The sequence below is a fragment of the Alosa pseudoharengus genome, unplaced genomic scaffold (assembly GCF_046254945.1).
Source record: "Alosa pseudoharengus isolate Yale_2024_CS ecotype anadromous, Long Island Sound unplaced genomic scaffold, YU_APseudo_1.1 YU_APseudo_1.1_scf_9, whole genome shotgun sequence".
Taxonomy (NCBI): domain Eukaryota; kingdom Metazoa; phylum Chordata; class Actinopteri; order Clupeiformes; family Clupeidae; genus Alosa; species Alosa pseudoharengus.
In genome coordinates, this window is record NW_027468881.1 from 14,004,940 (window position 1) to 14,027,439 (window position 22,500).

Genomic DNA, 22,500 nt, shown 5'->3' on the forward strand with positions numbered 1-22,500 from the left:
ACCGGAGAACAAGAAAAGGGCTGAATATAAAGAAAGAGGGAAAACGGGTGGCAGACGCACTAGATGGAGATGACAAATCTTGAACACCCAGAAGTCCTCTCTTGGTAAACAATTTGCTTGTATACGTCAACTAAAACACTCTCTCTCACACACACACACACACACACACTATATAGGATAAAGCAGCTCACCGTTCTCGTTGTTGCGGTCCTGCACCAGGTGCTGGTAGACCGAGTCAGGCACCTCAGACTGGCGGTAGTACCACTTCACATTCATCAGCAGATGGTCCCGTTTGCTCTGCAAAACACAAACAGACAGGGAACACAATAAGCCATAAACATCCAACACTGCAAACAGACAATGTGTGTTTGTTAATGGCTGCACAAACCGAGCTCTGTTTGGCAGATGAGGAAAGAGGTGGTGTGTGTGTGTGTGTGTGAGTGAGTGTGTATGTTGTGGTGGGGGTTGGCCGCCCCCACCCACATTTAAGCTGGCCAAAAAACCTGCTGTAGGAGCCAGTCAATTAAAAAGGGATTGAGCGCATTTAAATCTTTAATAAAGTAAACAAAGCGTTCTCCTTCATGGATATAAACAGAGCCAAATCTGGACCAGAGAGTTTATGTTTCCACCACACAGAGCCCTGCACCCCCCCCCCCTCCCCTCCTCCCTCCCTTCCTCCCTCCACTGCTCGTTCGTGCAATGAAATGCAGTCATTTTTCCATATATTTCACAAATGAGCACATAAAATGCATTTCAACTCCTAGCACACATCTGTCTGGAACAGGGGCCCATCATGTACACACACACATACAGATGTGAGAGCGACAGAAGAGAAGACAGAAAGAGAGATGGAAAGAAAGAAAGGAAAGAAAAAAGAAAGACAGAGCGAGAGGTCTGGCGTCATCAAGTCAGCCGGATAACCCTCGCCTCTCAGCGCCTGCACTTTGAACTGTGCCACCCGCTGTCAGAGAGGGGGACTGCATGCAGCTGCAACAAACAGGAGAGGGGGGTGCACTACGTGCAGACCAGCAGCAGGTGGCAGCACTGAGGCGTCGGCCAGCCCTGCCGGAGGCCTTTTTCAGTGTGAAACAGAGGGAGGGAGGGAGAGAGAAAGAAAGGGGGAGAGAGGCCAGGCAACAAGAGCGAAAGGGCACGCCAGTGTTTATACTCACTGACATGAAATATTTATTACCCCTTCGACACGAACCTAACTGACCGTTCAAACTCTTTTTAAAACAAGCTTTAAATAAGGAGAGAGAGAAAGAGAGAGAGAGAGAGTGGGACAGAGAGAGAGGGAGTGGAGAGGGGGGAGGACGCAGCTGGGTAGAATAGAGGCAGCCAGAAATCACAGCAATCTTTAACATGGCTGCAGATTACCACATTCCCCACAAAGCTGCCTAGGCCACCAAGCCAGGGAGCAGAGAGGCAGAGAGAGAGAGAGACAGAGAGAGAAAAGGCTGGGTGGCAACACATCAACACACACAGGGTGGATCTAAGATCAATGTGCTTTCCAAGCTCTTACATACAAAGCTGGAGTTCCAGCCCTCTCACACACACACACACACACACACACACACACACACACACACACACACTTCACTCTCTCTGGCCCCTGCTGTAAGCAGGAGCATGAGGTCATTGTTGAGCAATGCTAAGCCTGCTGGTACCTCTCATTATGTCAGTGGAAAAGTCTGTAGAGGGGGCTGGAGAATTAGCCCCTCTCCCGCTCGGGGCCGAATATGACCAGCAAGCCGCTGTTCTACAAGTGTACAACATCCCACCCAAACCCAAACAAACACATAAACACACACACATGCAAAACCTCTGATGCACGTGATTCAACACTGAGAAATACCTATGGGCTCACTGGGGAGAATGACTTCAAGCAGTAAGACATGCAACCGGGCGACTGAGGAACTGACTCTCGTAATGTTACCTGGCCCACTATATCAACACAAAGTCGCCTTCCAAGACAAAATATGCTATTGTGTTACACCATTACAGTAAGGAATGATGAGTGAGGGAGAGTGGGCCTGAAAGGGGGATATGAGAGAGAGAGAGAGAGAGAGAGAGAGAGAGAGAGAGAGAGAGAGAGAGAGAGAGAGAGAGAGAGAGAGAGAGAGAGAGAGAGAGAGAGAGAGCAAGAGCGAGAGAGCAAGCATTTCTGCTCATCAGGGACATTGTTCTTGAAGGGTTTTAGCAAAGTGGAGAGAAAGGCACTCGTGTTCAACTGCTGTGCTCGAGGGAAAGATTTAAAGATTGCAACAACCTCCTCCCCTTCCTCCCTCCTGCTTGCTTTCACAAGCATTTGTTCCCTCATTCCCTCTCTTAGACTTAGACACACACACACACACACACACACACGCAGGGGTATTTATGATGATTTAATCAGATACAGTTAGAGCGGTGGATCCAAGAGTGCATCTTCACTACTTCAATTTATGGCCTGGAGAATTAACAACCCCATTGTAGGCTGTAAAACACACTGCACTGACGACAGCCAGCGACACGGGAGACACGAGAGAGGAGAGGAATAGCCCAAGGTTAGCGCTCACATGGACAAGTCATGCAGCGACCTCCCAAACAACTCTCTCACACACACACACACACACAGAGCACACAAACTCACACACAGACATAAATACACAGAACTGAATCTCATGACCTTTCAGACAAGTCTACGGTCTCCACATGTCTGCTGAAACGACTGTTTCATTATGAAAGCCGACGAGCCTAATTATGTGTGCATGTGCTGCACAGACTTGAATCCCCATACACAATCAAATCATCCAGATAAGCAATTCCAGGCAGAGAGAAGATGGCAACGGCAGGGCGAGACAGAGGAAGAGAAGGAGAGATAGAGGGAAATGGAAGAAAGAGAGCGAGACAGAGAGAGAAAGCAGGGCTCCATTAAAATCACAATGCTGAATTGATTAGTGACATTCCAAACAGCATTCGGGGCTGCAGCCGCTCCCACTAAGGGCTGCAGGCTCCGCCTGCTCTCTCTGGGCAAGTGAGTGTGTGTGTGTGTGTGATAGCTGTTCTCCCCAAAATTTCCACCAACTAAAAGTTCCCTTCTGCTCTCTTCCCACCTCTTTCTCACACACACAGTGTCAGTTGAAGGCAGCCAGTAAAAAAAAAGCCCCCTTCTTCCACATCTAGCCCTTTCCGCAATTCCTTTCACCCGAGCACTTTGCACCCAATATTCCTGAGTAGTGCCATTCAGGGCAGGAAATGGAGGCGGGCTGTGGGCCCTTGAGCCACAGCAGCAGCGGCGGCGTAAATGCTCTCCACTCCGGAGGCCTGTGGGGCTCTCTGTGTGCTGTCCACTCGCACCCGCACTGAAGGACCAGTCAACCACCGACCAATCCCCCCCACAACCGCTCCACCTTTCCCACCCACTGGACTCCGAGCCAAGGCCAGGCCGACTCCACTGGGCCTGGAGGTCTAATGGCCGCTTTTGTCTGGATGGAGAGACTTAGCCCTGGGAGTCAGCAAGCAACACCAGCAAAGAGGAGGTGGAGGCAGAGGAGGTGGTATTGGAAGTGGTGGTGGACGCACCCCCCCCCCCCCCCCCCCCCCACACACACACACACACACACCTCGCCCTCCTTCCCCCTGGGTGCAATCCACCAACACAAATAAGACAGGGAGGGAGGGGGGAAAGAGGGAGCTGTGTGAGAAAGTGTGAGTGTGTGTGTGTGGACGCGCAGCTGGGAAACAGAGAGCGCTAGTAATTACAGCAAAGCCATGTTAAGTCCTCCGAAAGCCAGGCAACAGAATGGTCTGATACGCCACAGAAGTTAGTGGAGTGAAGGGGGGATGGAGAAACAAAGACAGAGAGAGAGAGAAAAAAATAAAGACAGAGAGGAAGAGAGAGAGGTGAAATTTATGGGCAAGGCTGGGAATGTGGGCCTGGAAGGGGGACGAGAGAGACAGAGAGAGAGAGAGAGAGGGAGAGAGAGAGAAAGAGAGAGAGAGAGGGAGAGAGAGAGAAAGAAAGAAAGAGAGAGAGGGAGCGGTGAGTTTTTACAGCCGTGTTAGCCGAGCCGTGTGGCCTTTTCAGGGCTGCTCAGGAGCCTGCGCCGCGCTCGTTAAACAAAATAACCCTGGAGAAAGAGGGAGCGAGGGGTAGAGCGCGCGCGCACACACACACACACACACACACACACACACACACACACACACACACACACAAAGTACTGTAAGGCTGTAAGAAATTACTGCACGTCTAAAAACAAACATAAAACACCTGAAAATGGACTTGGGCTCACTAGCTCACAAACTAGCTAGCTAGCTCGCTCTCCCTTTTACCATCTCTCTCTCTCTCTATCTCTCTCTCTCTCCATTTTTATCTCTCTTTCTCCGTCTCCTTCTATGAGCACATTCCCGCTCGGAAACAAATGGGGACCTGACAGCTCCGCTCCCACCTCGCCGCCTCTGCAGAAGCTACGGAGCGGCGGAGGGGACAATCAAGCTCTCAATCATTTGGCAAATTGCGGCGCGGGCTCATTTGGGAGCTTAGTGGGCGGTTAGCCGAGCGCGGAGACGTGCCTGTTCCCATCAGCCCGAGTAGCAGAGACCGTGAGTGCTGGCCTATTAATACAGAGGGAGTACATGAACATGGGGATTCATATGAGAGAGTCCTGTGTGTGTGTGTGTGTGTGTGTGTGTGTGTGTGAGAAGGGGGTTCTCGAGGGTGAACATCAAGGCAAAATGGTGGGGATTAAGCGTGTCTTCAGGGTGGAGGGGGAGCGGAGAGCAGAGCAGAGGACACAGGCAGGTAGAACGCCTGCAGCCCCACTTCTGCCTGCTGAGGGGGCATGTGAGTCACGCTAACACAAGATGGCTGCTCCCTCTGGTGACGGACAGACACTGGTCCCGCCCCCACCGCTCGCTGCTGTCTGTGTGTGTCTGTGTGTGTGTGTGTGTGTGTGTGTGTGTGTGTGTGTGTGTGTCTGCTTGATTAGTCATGTGAAGAAGAAAAAAAATCCCACACAAATCTAATTCTTTTTCAATGGTCCTGCGATGAAAATTACATGGGGGTCGAATCTAAAGCGTAAAATCCTGTATAAATAATCCATACCATATGTTGACATTATGTGCCAAACGCTGGGGTGTTTAAGCTCAAGACACGTACAAAAAGTGGACTTATGGCATTAAAAAAAATAGGTCTCCACCTAAATGAACAGAACATTTGAGAAAACACTAAGGGATCCATGTCAGGGGGATTCCCCTATAAGGCGAGAGCAGAGGACAAAAAAACATGGCCGCCACAGCTGGAGTCCTTTGTGAGACCATGTGATCCCTCCGACATGAATGTGCGCTTGTGGCGGCCAGAGGAGAGAGTTCAGCCACAGCCTGGTCCTTTTCTAACACTCTCTTACACACACAAACACAGCCTCTCTCTTATACGTTCAGAGAGTGTGTATACGGATAAAGCTATGCAGAGCCAGATCACCCCGACTCCCCCCCCCCCCCCCTCCTGCCGCACACACACTCACAGGAAACGTGTGCTTATTTTCCAAATGTTTAGATTGTGCTTCTCTTTCGTAGCCTATATCCAAACTCCTCCTGACCCTAGCCGACGCTCCGGTTACAGCCACGCAGAGCCGCTGGGGCGGGGGGGGGGGGGGTGGCAGGAGAAGAAGAAAGGGCAGAGAGGAGAGGGGGGGGGGCAGGATCTATGACTTCCTCCAGGAGGTAAAGGCAGGAAATGGACTCTAAAACCTCAGCAAGAGAGAAAGGGAGGGTGGAGGAGGGAGGGAGAGAGAAAGAAAGTGCATGTGTGTGTGTGTGTGTGAGAGAGAGAGGAAAAAAGAGAGAGAGCAGGCTGCTCCACTGCTCCAGAGCTGATCGTGTTGCACACTAAACCATTCCAGGAATTTCTGAAACATTTATGAGGAAAAATACACAGACATCCACACACACACAGCTCTGGTGCAGGGCCGCAGCAGGTCATGAGGCAAATGTGAGGCTAGCTGTTACACTTTTTCGTTTAGAAACACACACACACACACACACACACACCCTGACTTGTGGCCATGTGAGGGAGCTACTGTAGCTGGTGTGTGCTGCAGTCTAGTCTATGTGGGCAGGATGGGCGCTGGGCTTTATGGCATTACAGGGCCAGTGCACACAGAGCCGGCTAATCTACTGGCCAAACATGATATGATTAGTGAGAGCGGAGCGGAGCGGAGCAGGACCAGGAGCAGGAAGAGCGGCCCACTCCAGCAGCAGCAGCAGCCATGATGGATGGGGAGGCAGTGATGTTTCCGTCCAGAACTCCTAGCCCTGCTCGCTTAGACAGTGGCCAGACGTGGCCAGACACACACACACACACACACACACACACAGAGGCTTTTACACAATTACGAGCACGTACACGTACACACACACACACACTCACAAAACGGGTCCATCTGGGGGCCCCTGCACACAATGAGTCACACAGCTGTGTGTGCGCGCCACATCCCCATAGAGCCCTCAACTGCCCCATTCAACAAACGAGCCTGTGGAACAAAGGCGCACACCAGTGAGCGGGCTAGTGTGTGTGTGTGTGTGAGAGTAAGAGTGTGTGGTGGGCTTGGATGGGGGGGTGGGGGGTCTTTTGTAATAATACCCTGTTCTCAGGCTCTCTCAGCAAAGAGGTTCTGGTGGCTTGAAGGGGAATGCTGGTCAATGTCTCCTTCCTCTCTCTCGTTCTCTATCACACACACACACACACACACACACACACACACACACACACACACACACACACACACACACACACACACACACACACACACACACACACACACAGAGACATCTAAAACAGCTGGCGCTGCTCGACGCTGCTGTGTTCTGCGGTGTTCTTCCTAGGTCTTACGGTGAGGCTGTTCCGACACCGCGCTCATATTACTCCTGGAGCAGAGCTCCGCGCAGCCTGAAAGTAATCACGCTAAACAAGTGCTGATTACACGTTTCCTTCCCCGCTCCACACAAAAAAGGGAGAGAGAGAGAGAGAGAGAGAGAGGGAGGGAGAGAGAGAGAAAAGGAGCTGCTGTACGCTTTCCTCCTTCACTGCTCTCAGGGAGAGAGAGAGAGGAGTGTGTGTGTGTGTGTGTGTGTGTGTGTGTGTGTGTGTGTGTAGAGGGAGGAGGGATGGGGGGGGGGGGGTCACAGCTGTGACTGCAGTGTGGTCAGGACCTTTGTGCTGCTGAGCCCCTGTGTGTGTGTGTGTGTGTGTGTGTGTCTCTGGCTGCCTGCGTGCTATTTGGATATTAAATCTGCGCTCGCTTTGAACACAGACTGCCCATCTGTCATCCGTGCTCCTTATTGGATTTGATGAGCATTAGCCAGTTCAAAGTGGGAGATTTTCAATGTAACAAAACCAGCTAACCATGCCCTCCCAACCCCTACACACACACACACACACACACACACACACACACACACACACACACACACACACACACAAACACAGACCAACCTAGTCACGTACACACACACACACAACCAATACTGCCTTTTTTCCTAAGCCCCTCCTCCCCTCTGGTACACAAAAACACATACAGTACTGTCTAACTCACACACACACACAAACAGACCAACCTAGTCACGTACACACGTACACACGTACACACGTACACACAATACTGCCTTTTTTCCTAAGCCCCTCCTCCTCTCTGGTACACAAAAACACATACAGTACTGTCTAACACACACACACACCCTCACACCCTTTAAATTAAGTCCTGTGCCACAGCACGTGGTTAGTACCAAAAGATGGCTACAGAGATCTGAGGATGTTATCAGTGCTTTGCTCTTGTCCCTTTAGCAGGGAGGGAGGGGAGAGGAGGAGAGGGAAAAAGAGAAAAAAGAGAAAGAAAGACCGTCTGTGTGTGTGTGTGTGTGTGTGTGTGTGTGTGTGTGTGTGTGTGTGCTGCGAGAGAGAGAGAGAGAGAGACTCATGCTGCACAAATAATGCTAATTAAGCCCGGCTCTCTGCTAGCCACATCCATCAGGCTCGCTGCAGTAATCATATTCAACACGACAGCCACACTCTAAAACATTTAAGAGTCAAAGCACTCCACATAATCACTCACACACACACTCACACACACACGCGCACACACACACGCACACACACACGCACACACACACGCACGCACACACGCACACACGCACGCACACACACACACACGCACACACACACACACTCCTGTTGCCAGGCTGCCTTCTCTACCCCTGCTGCTGATGCAAGACGCGATGGAGGAAACAGATCCCCCCCCGTCCAAGGAGGAAGTGAGACAGACAGTCCGTAACGCGTGTTTCAAAAGAGTCTGCGCCGTGACAATGTATGACAGGTGTGATCAGGCTCTTTGCCCCCCCCCACCCGCATCGTCCACTCCCTCCCTCCTCTTCTCCTTCTCTCCTCCTCCTCCTCCTCCCCCCATCGTCCACTCCCTCCCTCCTCTTCTCCTTCTCTCCTCCTCCTCCTCCTCCCCCCAACGTCCCTCGCTCTCCCCCTTCCATCTGACCTCCCTATGCCCTCAAACGCTTAGCAGTTAATGACTGATATGCACAGAGCGGGTTATGGAGCCGGCCACTGTGAAATGATTGACATTGCGGGCCAGTAACAGCCTTGTTAACGTTGTGAAGGACTGCTGGCTACAAGAGAGACCAACAGGAAAGAGGGGGGGGGGGGGGGTTATTCCCAAACACTGCCGCAAGATTTTTTCCCCCCTCTGTCATCATCTTGTTGGGGTTCATTTTCCTTCATTTTCCTCCAAATGTGTATTCCCCCCTTACTCACACACACACACACACACACGGGGGATAAAAACACTAGCTGGCCAATGAGTCCTTGAAGGCTGATTATGCGCAGTGGTGTGGGGAGAGAGAGGCAGCAAGGAGGAGGAGGAGGAGGAGGAGGAGGGGGGGGCTCTATAAATAGGGCTTCCATCTTGACTACTTCATCACGGCTGTGATCTGTAAAGGAAGGGGAGGTGAAAGGGAAAGAAAGGATGGCTGTGGAGGAGAGATGGAGAGATAACATTCACATCCGCACAGAGGGACAGGAGGGGATGGGAACGAGAGAGAGAGAGAGAGAGAGGGAGAGAGAGGGCACTCCTCCTCCCACAAACTACCTCTGCATGTCTGCCATGCTCTCTCTCGCTCTTTCAATAATACTCAGTGTCCCTCGCTCTATTTCTCTCCTCTGACTAAATCTTGGTCTCTCTCCCTGTCTGTCTGTCACTCCTACACGGTCGCTCCCCCTGCAGCAGTGCCCTGGGTTGCCTGGCTGCCGCTGACTAATGCTGTGTAGAGTAGGCGTGGAGGACTACCAGCCCAGTCTGCGGCCATCAACTCCCTACACACCCTCACACACCAAAGGACTTCTGGGAGGATATGGCACACAAGCGTGCGCACACACATACACACACACACACCAAAGGACTTCAGGGAGGATATGGGCACGCACACACACACAAACACACAGATGCACATGTCCGCAGCAGCCTGGGATTGTAGAAACACATTCTGTCTGGGTAGCTAAAGCCAATATGAGCCCAGTCAACATGAGCTGCTACAAAGTATGTGTGCATACACACACACACACACACACACACACACACTGCAGCAGAGCCTCAATTCCACTCTGAGAAACGCGACAGATGGAGACGGCAGATCCAGTTACAACGGCTCACTCACACTCTCCTCCTCTCCACTTCCCTCCACTCCTCTCCCTCTCTCTCTCTCTCTCTCATTTTTTCTTTCGGTGAAATCTCTTATCTGAAAGCACACTGGTCTTGTAATAAGCCCTGGAGAGGCAGCTGGGAGTGAGGCCGAGTGGGGAGGAGAGAAGGCGAGGAGAGGAGGAGAGGAGAGGAGAGTGGGGTGATAGGGCCGCCGCTAGACCTCGTGCGAGGATTAAAAAGCTGTGGAGTGGCCCCGGTATGCTCGAGCCGCTGGCCGCATTCTTCAGCCCACCCTCCAGGGGGGGTCAGCACAGGGTTACTAGCTCCTTGAGGCCTCTCAGTGAGTAACACAACCTCACACACCAGAGTGAGTGTGAGTGAGTATGTGAGAGAGTGTGAGTGCGTGAGAGCATGTCTCACAGGCAAACCAGGGGCCTCTACACAAAATGTCAAGGACCGAGAGAAACGTGAAAGGGTGCAACGCTAGTTTTCTGCAGCTTGGCATAAGCGTGTACGGACCCACCCTTAATGTGTTCTTTTGCCCCACTGCCCCCCACATCCCATGTCTGGTGTTAAAGAGAAGGGCCGAGTCAGTGATGTAAAACACACGCCGGGGCTGGAGGTCGCCTTTACTGCACTTCCTGAGTTTGAGTCAGTGGAGACTGCTCATTAGGACAGCCAGATGACTCAGAGGGGAGAGAGAGGCTCTGTGTGTGTGTGTGTGTGTGTGAGAGAGAGAGAGTGTGTGTGTGTGAGGAAAGCATGTTAGTATGCTGTCAGTCACAGACTGAGGGGAAGATGATGAAACTGAACAGCAGGACAGCTAATCGAGAGAGTGAAAAGTGTAAAGTGTGTGTTAGAGGAGAGAGAGAGAAAGTGAGGGTATACACACAATTTTTCATGTTACTGTGTCCTGTAATGCTGTCAATGTTCTAATTGTTATGCTGTTTTAATTGTGCTTTGGCAACACTGTACTTACTTACAGTCATGCTAATAAAGCAACCTTGAATTGAATTGAATTGAGAGAGAGAGAGAGAGAGAGAGAGAGAGGGAAAGAGGGAAAGAGAGAGAAAGAGATTGGTAGACGAGTAGACGGGCTGGAGTCTAGAGGACTAAGGGGCTTTTCAGGGGTCTAATATGCCCCTGTGCACTAAGCATGACTGGTTGGCTGATCCTGGCAGCGGTGGGCAGAGGCATCCAGCCATGCCAGAAGCCTGGGAGACAGAGGTGTGTGTGTGTGTGTGTGTGTGTCTGCTGGCGGGGTGGGGAGAGGGATTGGCAAAAGGGCAGGAAATGGGCACACGTCTTGGTTAAGCCACAGCTAATCGATGAGCCCGCTCCGTCAAAGTGTGAACCTGAGCTGGTGCTTAAAACCGCCTGGAGGTATTGGATGCCGGTGCCAGACACACACACACACACACACACACACACACACACACACACACACACACACACACACAGCCCAGAGGAGGATCCAAACCCACCTGGAACAATGGGCTTTGTTGAGGCAGCTCTGCCTACCTCTCGCTCTCTCTCTGCCTCTCGGGGTCTAATTGCTGGGGTGACTGTGCCATGTCGGGTGATTATTTGATTGGGCTGATTACAGTGCTCACCTTACACTGGCAGAGCAAAGGCACGGAGCGAGAGCTGGCATCAGAAACTCTGTGTGTGTGTGTGTGTGTGTGTGTGTGTGTGTGTCTGTCTCTCTCCAGTGGGGGCAGGCGAACGAAGGCATGTTTGGGGAAGAGGGCGGAGAGGTGAGATGTCTGAGCAGCTCTAGGGGCTTTATGTAACAGCTGCTGTTTGCGACTCTGTGAGTGTGTGTGTGAGTGTGTGTGTGTGTGTGTGTGTGTGTTTGTGCGCGAGTGTCTGTACTAGACGGGCTCTTTCTGCCTCAGTGTTGCGCTGGCTGGCTGGCTTACTCGAGTGGAAGGCCAGCTGATGGGAATATTTATGAACTCGCACAAGAAAATAATACACTCACACACAGAGAGGAGGAGGAAAGAGCGAGTGAACTGCAGGAGACCGAGAAAGAGGAGGAGGGAAGGAGGGAGAGAGGGAGGCAGATAGGAATAAGAAAGACGGGGAGAGTGACTGTGAGGGTGTGAGAGAGAGAGAGAGAGAGAGAGAGAGAGAGAAGAGTGGTAGAAAGAGCAATGAATGCAGGCCGGTGTGTTATGAAAATGCCACCCCCCTCCACCTCTCCTCACTTGCTCAAGGTGACCTCACCTTAGCCGTGATGCAATAACATCTAGTGCCGCTTCGCATGAAAGCTCAGCTGCACAGACACCCACATTTACAAGCACTGCCTGCAGCTGGTGCACACACACACACACACACACACACACACACACACACACACACACACACACACACACACACACTCACCTGGGAAGAAAATGAAAAAAGGCTCTTAAGCACATTTGTACAATGCTGCATTGATCAAAAAGCAGCTGAAAATGCTGTCTGCATTTGGGTTGCAGTGTATGTCTCTCTCTGTGTGTGTGTGTGTGTATATGTGTATGTGTATGTGTGTGTCTCTCAGTCATACACACACACAGACGTCTAGACAGTCAGGAAGAGGCAGCCTCTGCAGCATAAGGCCAGCCCCACCCTCTGGCAGGCCCCTAGGTGGGAAGGTAAACACACGCAGGATGGAGAGGCAGAGACAGCGCGCGCACACACACACACACAGACACACACACACACACACACACACACAGACACACATACACACACACACACACACACTCTGACACAGAACATCTCTCTTCCCTTGTATCAAAACACATGGTTATTTATCAGTGCCTCCTGCATGTTTAAAACTTAACGAGAGAGAGAAAGACAGAGAGAGAGAGAGAGAGGGGGGGGGGGGGGGGAGAGTGTGTTTACATAATGGCTCTTGATCTGAGACTGACCCCAAAGGAGCTGTAAGGAGAATGGCTGCAGGGAGCTGCTTATCTCTTTTGCAATGCAGGGAGAGAGGGAGAGAGAGAGAGAGAGAGAGAATGAGAGACAGAGACAAGGGAAAAGAAAGGAAAGAGAGAGCAAGGCATAAAAGAGAGAGATAGGGAGGGAGGGAGCAAGCGAGGGAGAGATGGCTGAGAGGCTAACCTGTCTGCCCTCACCTCCCCGAGTTAATTATACAAAACAGTGTACAATCACACACACACACACAGATCACCCTGGCATCAGATAAAAGGCGAGAGCATGTGTATGCGCACGCGCACAATCACACACACAATCACACACACACACACACCACTCAAGTCTAAATCATACACGCGATTGTGACGCACCACCTGAGGGGACACAAAGAGACAGCAGCCGACGCACACAAACATCTCTCTCTCTCTCTCTGCTGAAGACACATCAAAGCAGCCACCACCACTGATGTTTACAGCCGTGCGGAAATGAAAGGCAGACACAGACACACACACACACACACACACACACACACACACACACACGCACACACACACACACACACTATTACCTCTTCCATTCCATTCCATCCTCACAAACCTCTCTCCCCTTCACAATATACACTGCCAGGAAAGCAAAGGGATTTGGTTGCAGACAGGGGAATTACTTGCATGGGCTCACACCGTCGGAGGGGGGATAGAGCAGCAGGAGGATGGAGAGATGGAGGGAGGGAGGGGAGGGTGAGTGGCAGCAGAGGGAGGAGAGGAGATGAGGGAGGTAAAAAAAAAAAGAGGTCTGCGTTTCAGGGGGTGAGGGGTCAAGGCTGTCTCTGCCTCTGATGCAAACATATGAGACAGGAGAACAGTAGTGTATATTTGAGATTATGACTGTACCCAGAACAGTACTGCCTGGGCGACGTCCTCTGCAAGGTGAAGGCCAAGACGCGCGCACGTGAGTGGGAACACGCACACGCTCACACACACACACACACACACAGGCAGGCAAAGCACGGCACTCAACCGGCAGCAACCGGCTCACCTCCTTTTTATAGAGTACCTGCAGAGGGCTGCCAGATAAGAGCTGAGGTCAATCTAATTAGATGTAATGGGCTGCAGCAAACACAGACTCTCTCTCTCTCTCTCACACACACACACACACACACACGTAATCTCCCTCACTTATGTACAGAGACTGATTTTCCATTCAGCAGTCTCAAATGGCTACAAGAGCATATGGTCAAACACTGAGGCAGGAAAAAGGGAAAGCAGAAAAAGGCATTTAGTTCGTAGTCTTTTATACAGGCTACAGTAGCTAGACATGGCTTTCTGATTTTCTGATTATGCTGCCATTGACAGTGGTGTGTGTGTGTGTGTGTGTGTGTTTGTGTGGTGTTGACAGGGTGAAGGGATGTCTGCTGTCTCTTGGGCTCAGGCACATCACTCATAGCACCATCTCAACCACACACTCAGCACCTTAGAGAGAGAGAGAGAGAGAGAGAGAGAGAGAGAGAGAGAGATGAAGAGGAAAGGGAGTTGGAGAGATGCTGAGGTAGAGAATAAAAATGAGAGAATCAACCAGAAAGAGAGAAGGGGAGATAGAGAGAGAGGAGAGAGAAGAGGCAGAGGGAAGGAGAGAGCCGGAGATGGGCAAGTAGGAGGAGGAGGAGGTGGTGGAGAAGGAGCATGTATAATACATGATGTAGCGGAGCGGAGCAGTGCGGTGGGGAATGGGCTATGGTTATTAATGGCACTCAGTGCTGTATGGCTGGCCATCGTTAGCATGGCATCCAGTAAATTATAAACTCCCTCCTCCTCCTCACACCAGCCCAATCACAGCCAGGAGAGCCCAGGAGCATTGCGCTCGGGTGGGCTCGCTCAGAGAGAGAGAGTGTGTGTCTGTGTGTGTCATGACAATGTTACCCTGGCAATGTGCTGGCTGATTGACACGCGCTAAGTGTTTGTTTGTGCTCGCCGGCTGGAGATTTCCATCCATTTGCACAGCCCCTCCCCCTGCTTCTGTTTTCGCTTCCCTCCTCCTCCACCTCCTCCTCCTTTCCTCCTCCTTTTTTCTCCCCCTTTGCCTTCCTCATCCAAGAATCACCCCTTTTCTTTTCACCTCCCCTCCCTCTTCCCATCTCTTTCTCTCCCTCTCTCTCCCCTCTCTCCCTCCATCCTGGTCCCCTGCAAATGACTCCAGAGCAGAATCTGAGGAGATTTTCCACACCGCTGCTGTGAGATCGATTCCACTCTCCCCACCCCCTCCCTCCCCCCCCCCTTCTCCCTGGCATCGATCGGCCCGCTCTCTCCCCGAGACAGGCGTTATGAATGATTGCATAGCGCTCACACACACACACTCACACACTCTCTACCTCTCTCGCTCGCTTACCCCCTCTTCATGCACGGCCATGCACACCAAGCATGTATATATACACACCCGCACTCACAGATTGGGATTTGTCAAACACTGCCATGTTGTGTAAATATGTATGTGTGCCCTTATGTGCATATGAGCTAGTGGGAACTATATGTGTGTGTTGCGTATGCGTATGAGTGCACGTATACTGTGTGCGTGAGTGAACGTGTATATAAACGTATTTGTATTCATATACACGGGTGCAGGCTGTGCAGTCATGGTTGGTTAGGTAATGTGCCTAACACTCCACACACACACACACACAGAAAGCTCCGTTTGTCTCTCCCAGGGAGCCGCTACAAAACTGCCAGAAGAAAAAAAAATAAGGAAAGGGGGAAAAAAAGGAAAAGGAGCGCACGCGGCGAGCCTTCAGATCCCCTTTTCAGTCAGGCAGTTTTGTTTGGTCTGCAGGGGCTTCCTCCTCCAGCACAGGGGCCCATCCCAGCCCAGCCCAGCTCCGCCCAACCCAGCTCCGCACAGCTCCACTACAGCAGGAGCAGCAGCAGCAGCTGGGGTGGGTGGAGGCCGAGGGAGGCGTGGGGTGGGGTGCGGTGCGGCGGAGTGGACATGCGTGTCAGGGCAGCAGACACGGCCCCGGCCCAACGGCTTCATTAGACGGCCCCAGATAGAGAGATGGGTGCCGGAAAAAACAGAGAGGCAGAGACACCGCCAAAGCCAGCGTGCGCACACACACACACACACACACACACACACACACAATATTGAGTGTGTTTGAGTGAGACGGTGAGAAAAAGAAAGATAGGAGGAGGGGGAAAAAAAGAAAAACAAAAGGCATCTCTCACTACACATTCTCATCATCGTCCCTTTCAGCTGCTGCCCGCCTCGTCTGCTCCCCTTCCCATCATGCCTTGCAGCCGTGCCGTCTCCTACGCTCTGATTGCCATGATGTTCTTTCTCTCCCTCTGTGCCGCCTGCCTTTCTCGCTTCCTCCACACCACATTCCTTCGACAGCCCAACTCATCTATCAGGACTTCCGCCAGACCGCACTGGCCAGATCACGCCCAACCTCTCGAGGATGGGGTGGGGTGGGGTGTGTGTGTGTGTGTGTGTGTGTGTGTGTTGTTGTTGTGTGTGTGTGTGTGTGTGTGAGACAGAGGGGACACCGTGGCGGGGTGTGACACGCATACAGGACGCGTAAGTGTCACCACCAGGGCCCGATGGTAATCTCCATGGTTACCTCTTAATTTTTCTCCAATTAGACACTCAGGCTCATCTGGAGCGGAGGGCATGAGTGAGCGACTGATGAGAGGGTCTGCGTGCCGCAAATAGCCTGACCGCCACATTGCCAGGGATAATGGCCCGCTTGAGCGTACGACAGACCTGATCGAGCGTGCGTGTGTGTGTGTGTGTGTGTGTGCGTGTGTGTGCGTTCGGTGGTTTGTTTGTGTCTATGTGAGGGAGCATCATGGTCGTTTGACAAAAACATGTGTGCACAATTTATGTGTGGGCACTATGCAGACAAGATGAATCGGGTGTGTCACTGTGCATGTGTGTGTGTAGGTAAATCTCTCTTAAATCTCTTATTTACTCTAAGCAGCTTTCCCTACTCAACACCACCTCCGTTTGGCTAAAGCCATTACCCTGCACCACCGGGCTAAAGAGAAGCAACAGTAGCAACGCCAAGGAGTAGTAACCATATGCTACGGCCAATGTAACCAACCAAGGGGCCATAAGAGCCGCCATCCCCTGCTATCGCTTTGGCATTTAAATGCCACATGCAGGCACTGGATACTTCACACCTAATTAGCGTGCTAAAGCTAGCTCACCGCGTTCAAAGCACACAAGCCCCTTAAGAATTTGTGCAACATCTCAGTGAGACTCCATGAGGCAGGAAGTTGGAGTGAGGCTGGGGTCATGGGCTAAAATAGCGTAGACAAAACAATAGAGTTTGTCATAACACTAGTAGTTATAGCCATGCTTCCAGCCTTCAGTTGGGTTCCTCTATTAAAGCACTATCCATTTGCAATCTCCATTTCCTCCCTCTTTCCCATTCCAACATCAAATAGTCCATGAGGACTATGTATACACACACACACACACACACACACACACCTCCCCGGTCTGACAAAGGGAACTTCCAGTGGTCTGAGAAACACAAAGGAGAAAGCGAGCGAGTCCATTTATTTCTTTCAGCAGTGTACTGTGTGTATGTGTGTGTATATACATGTTTCTTTTTTGTTCCCTTAAAGCGTCACTGCTAAAGTGCCTTTAAAAAAAGAAAAAAAAAAAACACAAAAGAGAAGAGAAAAGAAAGTCAATACGGTAAAGAGGTAAGTGTTATTAAAATGCCTGCAGAGTGCCGGGGGGGGGGGGGGGGCTCACTGGAGGGCACGGGCGGCGGAGACGAAGACAACGGCTTTTTCTTTTCTTCTTTTTTTTTATTAGCATTACTTAAAGCAGGCGTAGGGAAAACAAAGCGCTGCGCGGCACCGCCGCAGACTGTGCCGACTGACGCATTAATTACACGCCAGTGCCGTGACCCCCCTCCTCAGACACCCTCGCTGCCTCGGACGGAAGACTGCTTATTAGGGGAGTGCTAGTACAGGAGGTAGCAAATGAAAGAGGCGACAATTGTCGTGTTAAAAAGGGGACGTCTTGCTCCTGGAGAAGGTGGGGGTTTTTGGTGGGTGACCTGTGAAACATAACGTATTGGTGAGATGCTGGAGGCTCACTATATTCAGCTGAGGTGGCTTTGGGTTTGTACGGTGGTGCGCAGCAGAGCAGTGGACGTGAAAAAGAGGCATTAAAAAAAAAAAAAAAACACTGACATTCCGCGCGTCGGCATGCGCGTCATGTCCTAGCCACATCGGTCTCCACACCCTCGCTCAAGACGAGGCCACGCATTCGGGAAAATAACAGAGCAGATATGTGTGATCCAGGCCTCCTAACACACACACACACACACACACTGAAGGCTGTCAGGCTGCATCAAAATCGATCACGTCCCAACGCGTCAAGCGCCAGCGTTGACGGCTGTGGCTGCTTTTCCTGGAGGAGGAAGGAAGGTGGTGGGGGGGATAAGATCACCGCTGCGACGCCAACGAAGTGAGCCCCTTAGACCTTAACGACGGTAACTGTCGGTATACACTCATGCAATATTGATGAGGACCTCCAGCTTGGAGTTACAGTTGACACAAATCTCCATTCGCCAGCTCTCAGAGATGCTTTTTCTCTCCAAGGGAGCCCTCACGTAAGGATATGTTCAATCAAATCCTCATGTGATTGAGTGGCTGGCATTTTCTTAGCAGCAGTACTGGCAGACACCGAGGCACTAGCCCAAAGGCACAATCTATAACAGTCGGAGAGGTATATTAGCTTCAGACATGACGGCAAAGACATCTGCCGGCATGCATGCATGCAACCACCACACACACACACACACACACACACACAATACTGAAATGAAATTCAGCAGTTGTGTAAGATGGAGGCAAGGCTGTGCAATGCAAACATTTCTGAGTGGCACAGCAGACAGCAAGGGAGCACACATGTCATACTGACGAGTTGAGCCTTCTACAAACACACACACACAAAAACACAAGTGTCAATCAGTCTGTCAGATGGAGGACTCTCTCCCTCTCTCACACACGCTTCCGTAAGGGGCCTCTAGCTAACAAACACTGTGTTAAAAAAAATAACACTAGGCCTCAATTTCACCACACTCATAATGTGCGTGTGCATGTGTGACTGACTGCGTCTGTGTGTAGCAGGTTGATGATTGACTGGCCGACATTTATGGACAGAATACTCATCAAAAGCCATGAAAGAAAGACTACCAGAAGCGAGTGTTCAGAATGGATTTTTTTTTGCCATTTTGGCAATATCCCAAATTCAAAGCATAAAACGTGCCGAGCCAATGTTGCCCAGTAACGCTACTGGCTATTAATGAGCCACAATGTTGACCTGTGCATCGACCAGACTTGGCTGTGTTAGGCCACAGATTTACTCCCAACCCAAGGCCAGACAATAGAGGAGCCTTCAGAAATCCTGAAGAAAAAAAAAACCAGATGGGAAACGAGGAGGGAAAAAAAGTACAGCACAGAGATCTGTTCCCTCTCGATCGCTTCATCGTCAGGCCATAAAGAGTTACTGTCCCACAAATGGCCGGGGCATTACCGGCGTGTATAAACGGGGCATGTTAAGTTCGATAGCGCCTTTGACTGGCCTCACTGCTCCAGCGCTCACTGAGACGTCCGTCTCCTGAGGGCATGAGGCAGCAGCCCTGCTGCGGCTGAACACTGCCTCCACTGATGCCTCTCAGAGACACGGCACTCAAACAACCATCCACACAAATGGATGGGGTTGGTTCGGAACGCCAATATGGCAGTTGTCTACACATGCCCTGCCACCTTCCTGTAATGTCAGTAACCAACTGCATTTTTTATGTCTCCCTAACGTATGCCTCGCCATTCATTTGACACGGTCTGGGTGAGGGTCATGGCCAGGCTTTGAACAGGGCAAAGGGCAAACTATAGAATGGCAACTTCATACACTAACTAAGGGCTTGGAGCCATCAGAAGAGGTGTACACATGCGTACACTAGCTAGGGCTAACTAATAATGGGGTTCTGAGCTTGTGAAAGAGCACATTACACAACTTCATAAACAATCACATGATTAAGTTGGAATACTGAAGAGGGACAGGGTTTTTCAAATGAGTCTTTTAAAAGCAAGTAGCATAGGCTGCTTGTTAGGGGATTTCAGGGCAAGTTTCCCTGGTTTGTTTGAGACAGAGGGCGTAAAGGCAAATTCATTTAATCAAACAAGTGAATAAGCATTTAAGAATAAATAGGAATTTGACTGGGAGCTGGAAAACTAGTTGAGGAAAAAAAATCAATTAAGATAATGCTTCCTATAATTGCCAGGAGGCAATGGGGGGGCTTGCCCCTCCCTTCATCTCAACACTCATTTCCTGCGATGAGAGAGAGAAAAAAAAAAAAGCGTGTTCTAGAAGTGTGTGATTTTTTTCCTCCACAAAAAAAGGGACAGGAGCTAACAACAGAATTAGTCTCTTACATGCACAGGCAAGGATGTGTTCACTGAAGCTAGAGAGGAGACGAAAACAAAGAGAGAGAAATAGAAAAACAAATCAAAACAAATCAATGGTCTGCCGCTTTTTGTCTCCCGTCAATGCAAAGAGAAGTGAAATGTCTACCAGGGTGGCGTGTTGTGCGTCATAATGGCATAACGGCCAGAGGGATGAATGGATCGATTCAGAGCGAGTGGAGACTTGTGAGCCTCAACACAACACCGTCACAGACGCAAACCCCTTTCTCCCTGGGTGAAACCGGAGCTGCAGAGAACGTGCTTGTTCCAGCGGCAAGGAGTATACTGGGAGAGCAAGGGGATTTTCAAGAGAGGAGTGTGTGTGTGTGTTGGGAGGAACAGAAGAAGGGAGAGGTGAGAAGGGCAGGGATATTTTTTTTCAGGTTCCTTACACAGTTCCACGGATGGGTTATACTGGGGGGAGGGGGTAATGAAGCTTGTCTGTGTAAGCAGAGCTGTGGGGGGCGGCGCACGCACACACACACACAGACACACACACACACACAGACACACACACAGACACAGACACAGACAGACACAGACACACTAGTGGTCCCTGTAAATGCTAGTGTGCCTGCACTGGAGCACAGCTGCAGTGCCTTGGCCCTGTGTGCTCTGTGATCCATTCACTATGACAGGCAAGCAAACATCATTTAGACTCGCCCATCACGCAGGCATGCAACGCCACTCCACAGCAGCAACACGAACAGAGAGAGAGAGAGAAAAGAGAGAGAGAGAAGAGAGAGAGAGAGAGAGAGAGAGAGAGAGAGAGAGAGAGAGAGAGAGAGAGAGAGGAAAATAAAACCAGCTATGGAGGAATAAAAACAGTACTGCCTGGTTCTGAAGACACAGAGAGAGAACTGAATTAGTCTAGTCTTCTATTCTTTACACTCCTTTCCAGTAGAAACCCCACTCACTCAGTTAAGTAGAGCAGGCGGTGTAGTCTGCAGGTCTGCGGAGATCTCTCAGCCAGGCTAAGAGCCCACTCCCTGACACGGCTACACTGCACAGGCCACCAGAGCCCATTCGTCTACAGCGCTCCTGCACCTCTTCAAACAGCTTGACCCGTGTGTGTGTGTGTGTGTGTGTGTGTGTGTGTGTGTGTGTGGGTTTCATTTTTCCTCCCTCTCTCACACTGCTCTTGTGTGGGGGCTAATTTGCCACATGTGTTCTGTGAAGGCGGGAGCTGCCCCGTGTGCGAGCGTGTGAACCCGATACCTCTGCACGTCTCCACTTCCCCCCTTTCTTCCTCCCTCCCTCCCTCACTCTCTCTCTCCTTCTCCCTTCCTCCCTTGCTTCTCTTTATTGGCCATGTCACACTTTGGAAAAGCTGGAAATTACACAGCACCCAGCGGTGCCCCAATGGTCACACTCTACACAGAGAGAGAGAGAGAGAGAGAGAGAGAGAGAGAGAGAGAGAGAGAGAGAGAGAGAGAGAGAGAGAGAGAGAGAGAGAGAGAGAGAGAGAGAGAGAGAGAGAGAGAGAGAGAGAGAGGATATGGACAAGAAAAGCAAGATGGCGTGAAGTGCCTCCCACCTTTCCTCACCTAAGGGGAGCATGAGTGAGCTTGAGAGGATGGTGCGCACGTGTGTGTGTGTGTGTGTGTGTGTGTGTGCGTGCGTGCGTGCGTGCATGTGCATTCCACCGATACCCAAAGCTAAGCCAAGCTGTGCAGGCCACGCCAAGCCGAGGCAAAGCGGTGTGGTGGAACCAGGGACGCTTCTGAGCAATTATCAACAATAAAGTCCACATTTGATGGCGAGAGACATCTGGGGTTTTTAAAGAAGCATGACCGAAATAAACATTAACTTGCTTTTTGGGGTCTTGTTTTGTGAAGCAATGGTGAAAGCAGCCGACGAGAAGCGAAAAGGACAACCGAAGAAACCTGCTTCCTGAGTTCCATCTCTATTCCTTTACCATATGTGAGTGTGTGTGTCAGAGGGGCCGCGTCATTCTAAAGCCTAGCATGGAAACTTTGGTTTGGTAATTAAAGTCTCAGCCATTTAACACTGCACAATGGCTGCTTTTAATTACTCACTTGCTGCAAACAGCCATCTTCCGGTGTGTGTGTGTGTGTGTGTGTGTGTGTGTGTGTGTGTGTGTGTGTGTGTGTGTGTGTGTGTGTGTATATCTGTTACATTTTTATTTTTCCCTTCTTCCTCACTGGAGTGTTTCAGGGACGACATCAAACGCACACCGCAAAAAGATAACGGGAGTTTGGTTTATTTTTTTTTTATCCTCCGTCTTTTTTTAAAGAGATAAAAACCAAAGGCAGCTGAATGCTTGGCGCTCGGTGACTGCGAGCCTCAGATGTTTAGTGAAGACATCAGAGGAACCAATTTGCCTGTGTTGTGCTCCCCCCCCCCACACACACACACACCTTCCTCCCCAGTGCAGACACACACACACA

The 22,500-nt window shown here is 50.9% G+C and overlaps 1 protein-coding gene across 1 annotated transcript in view; it reads right to left on the bottom strand.

The window, feature by feature from the left end:
• rerea (arginine-glutamic acid dipeptide (RE) repeats a) overlaps nt 1-22,500 on the bottom strand; it is a gene marked incomplete in the record, with an annotated part of 88,263 nt that overhangs the window by 52,366 nt on the left and 13,397 nt on the right. The window contains 1 exon segment of the mRNA XM_076276948.1: nt 192-297. Within this exon segment, the coding sequence (XP_076133063.1) occupies nt 192-297 (106 nt within the window).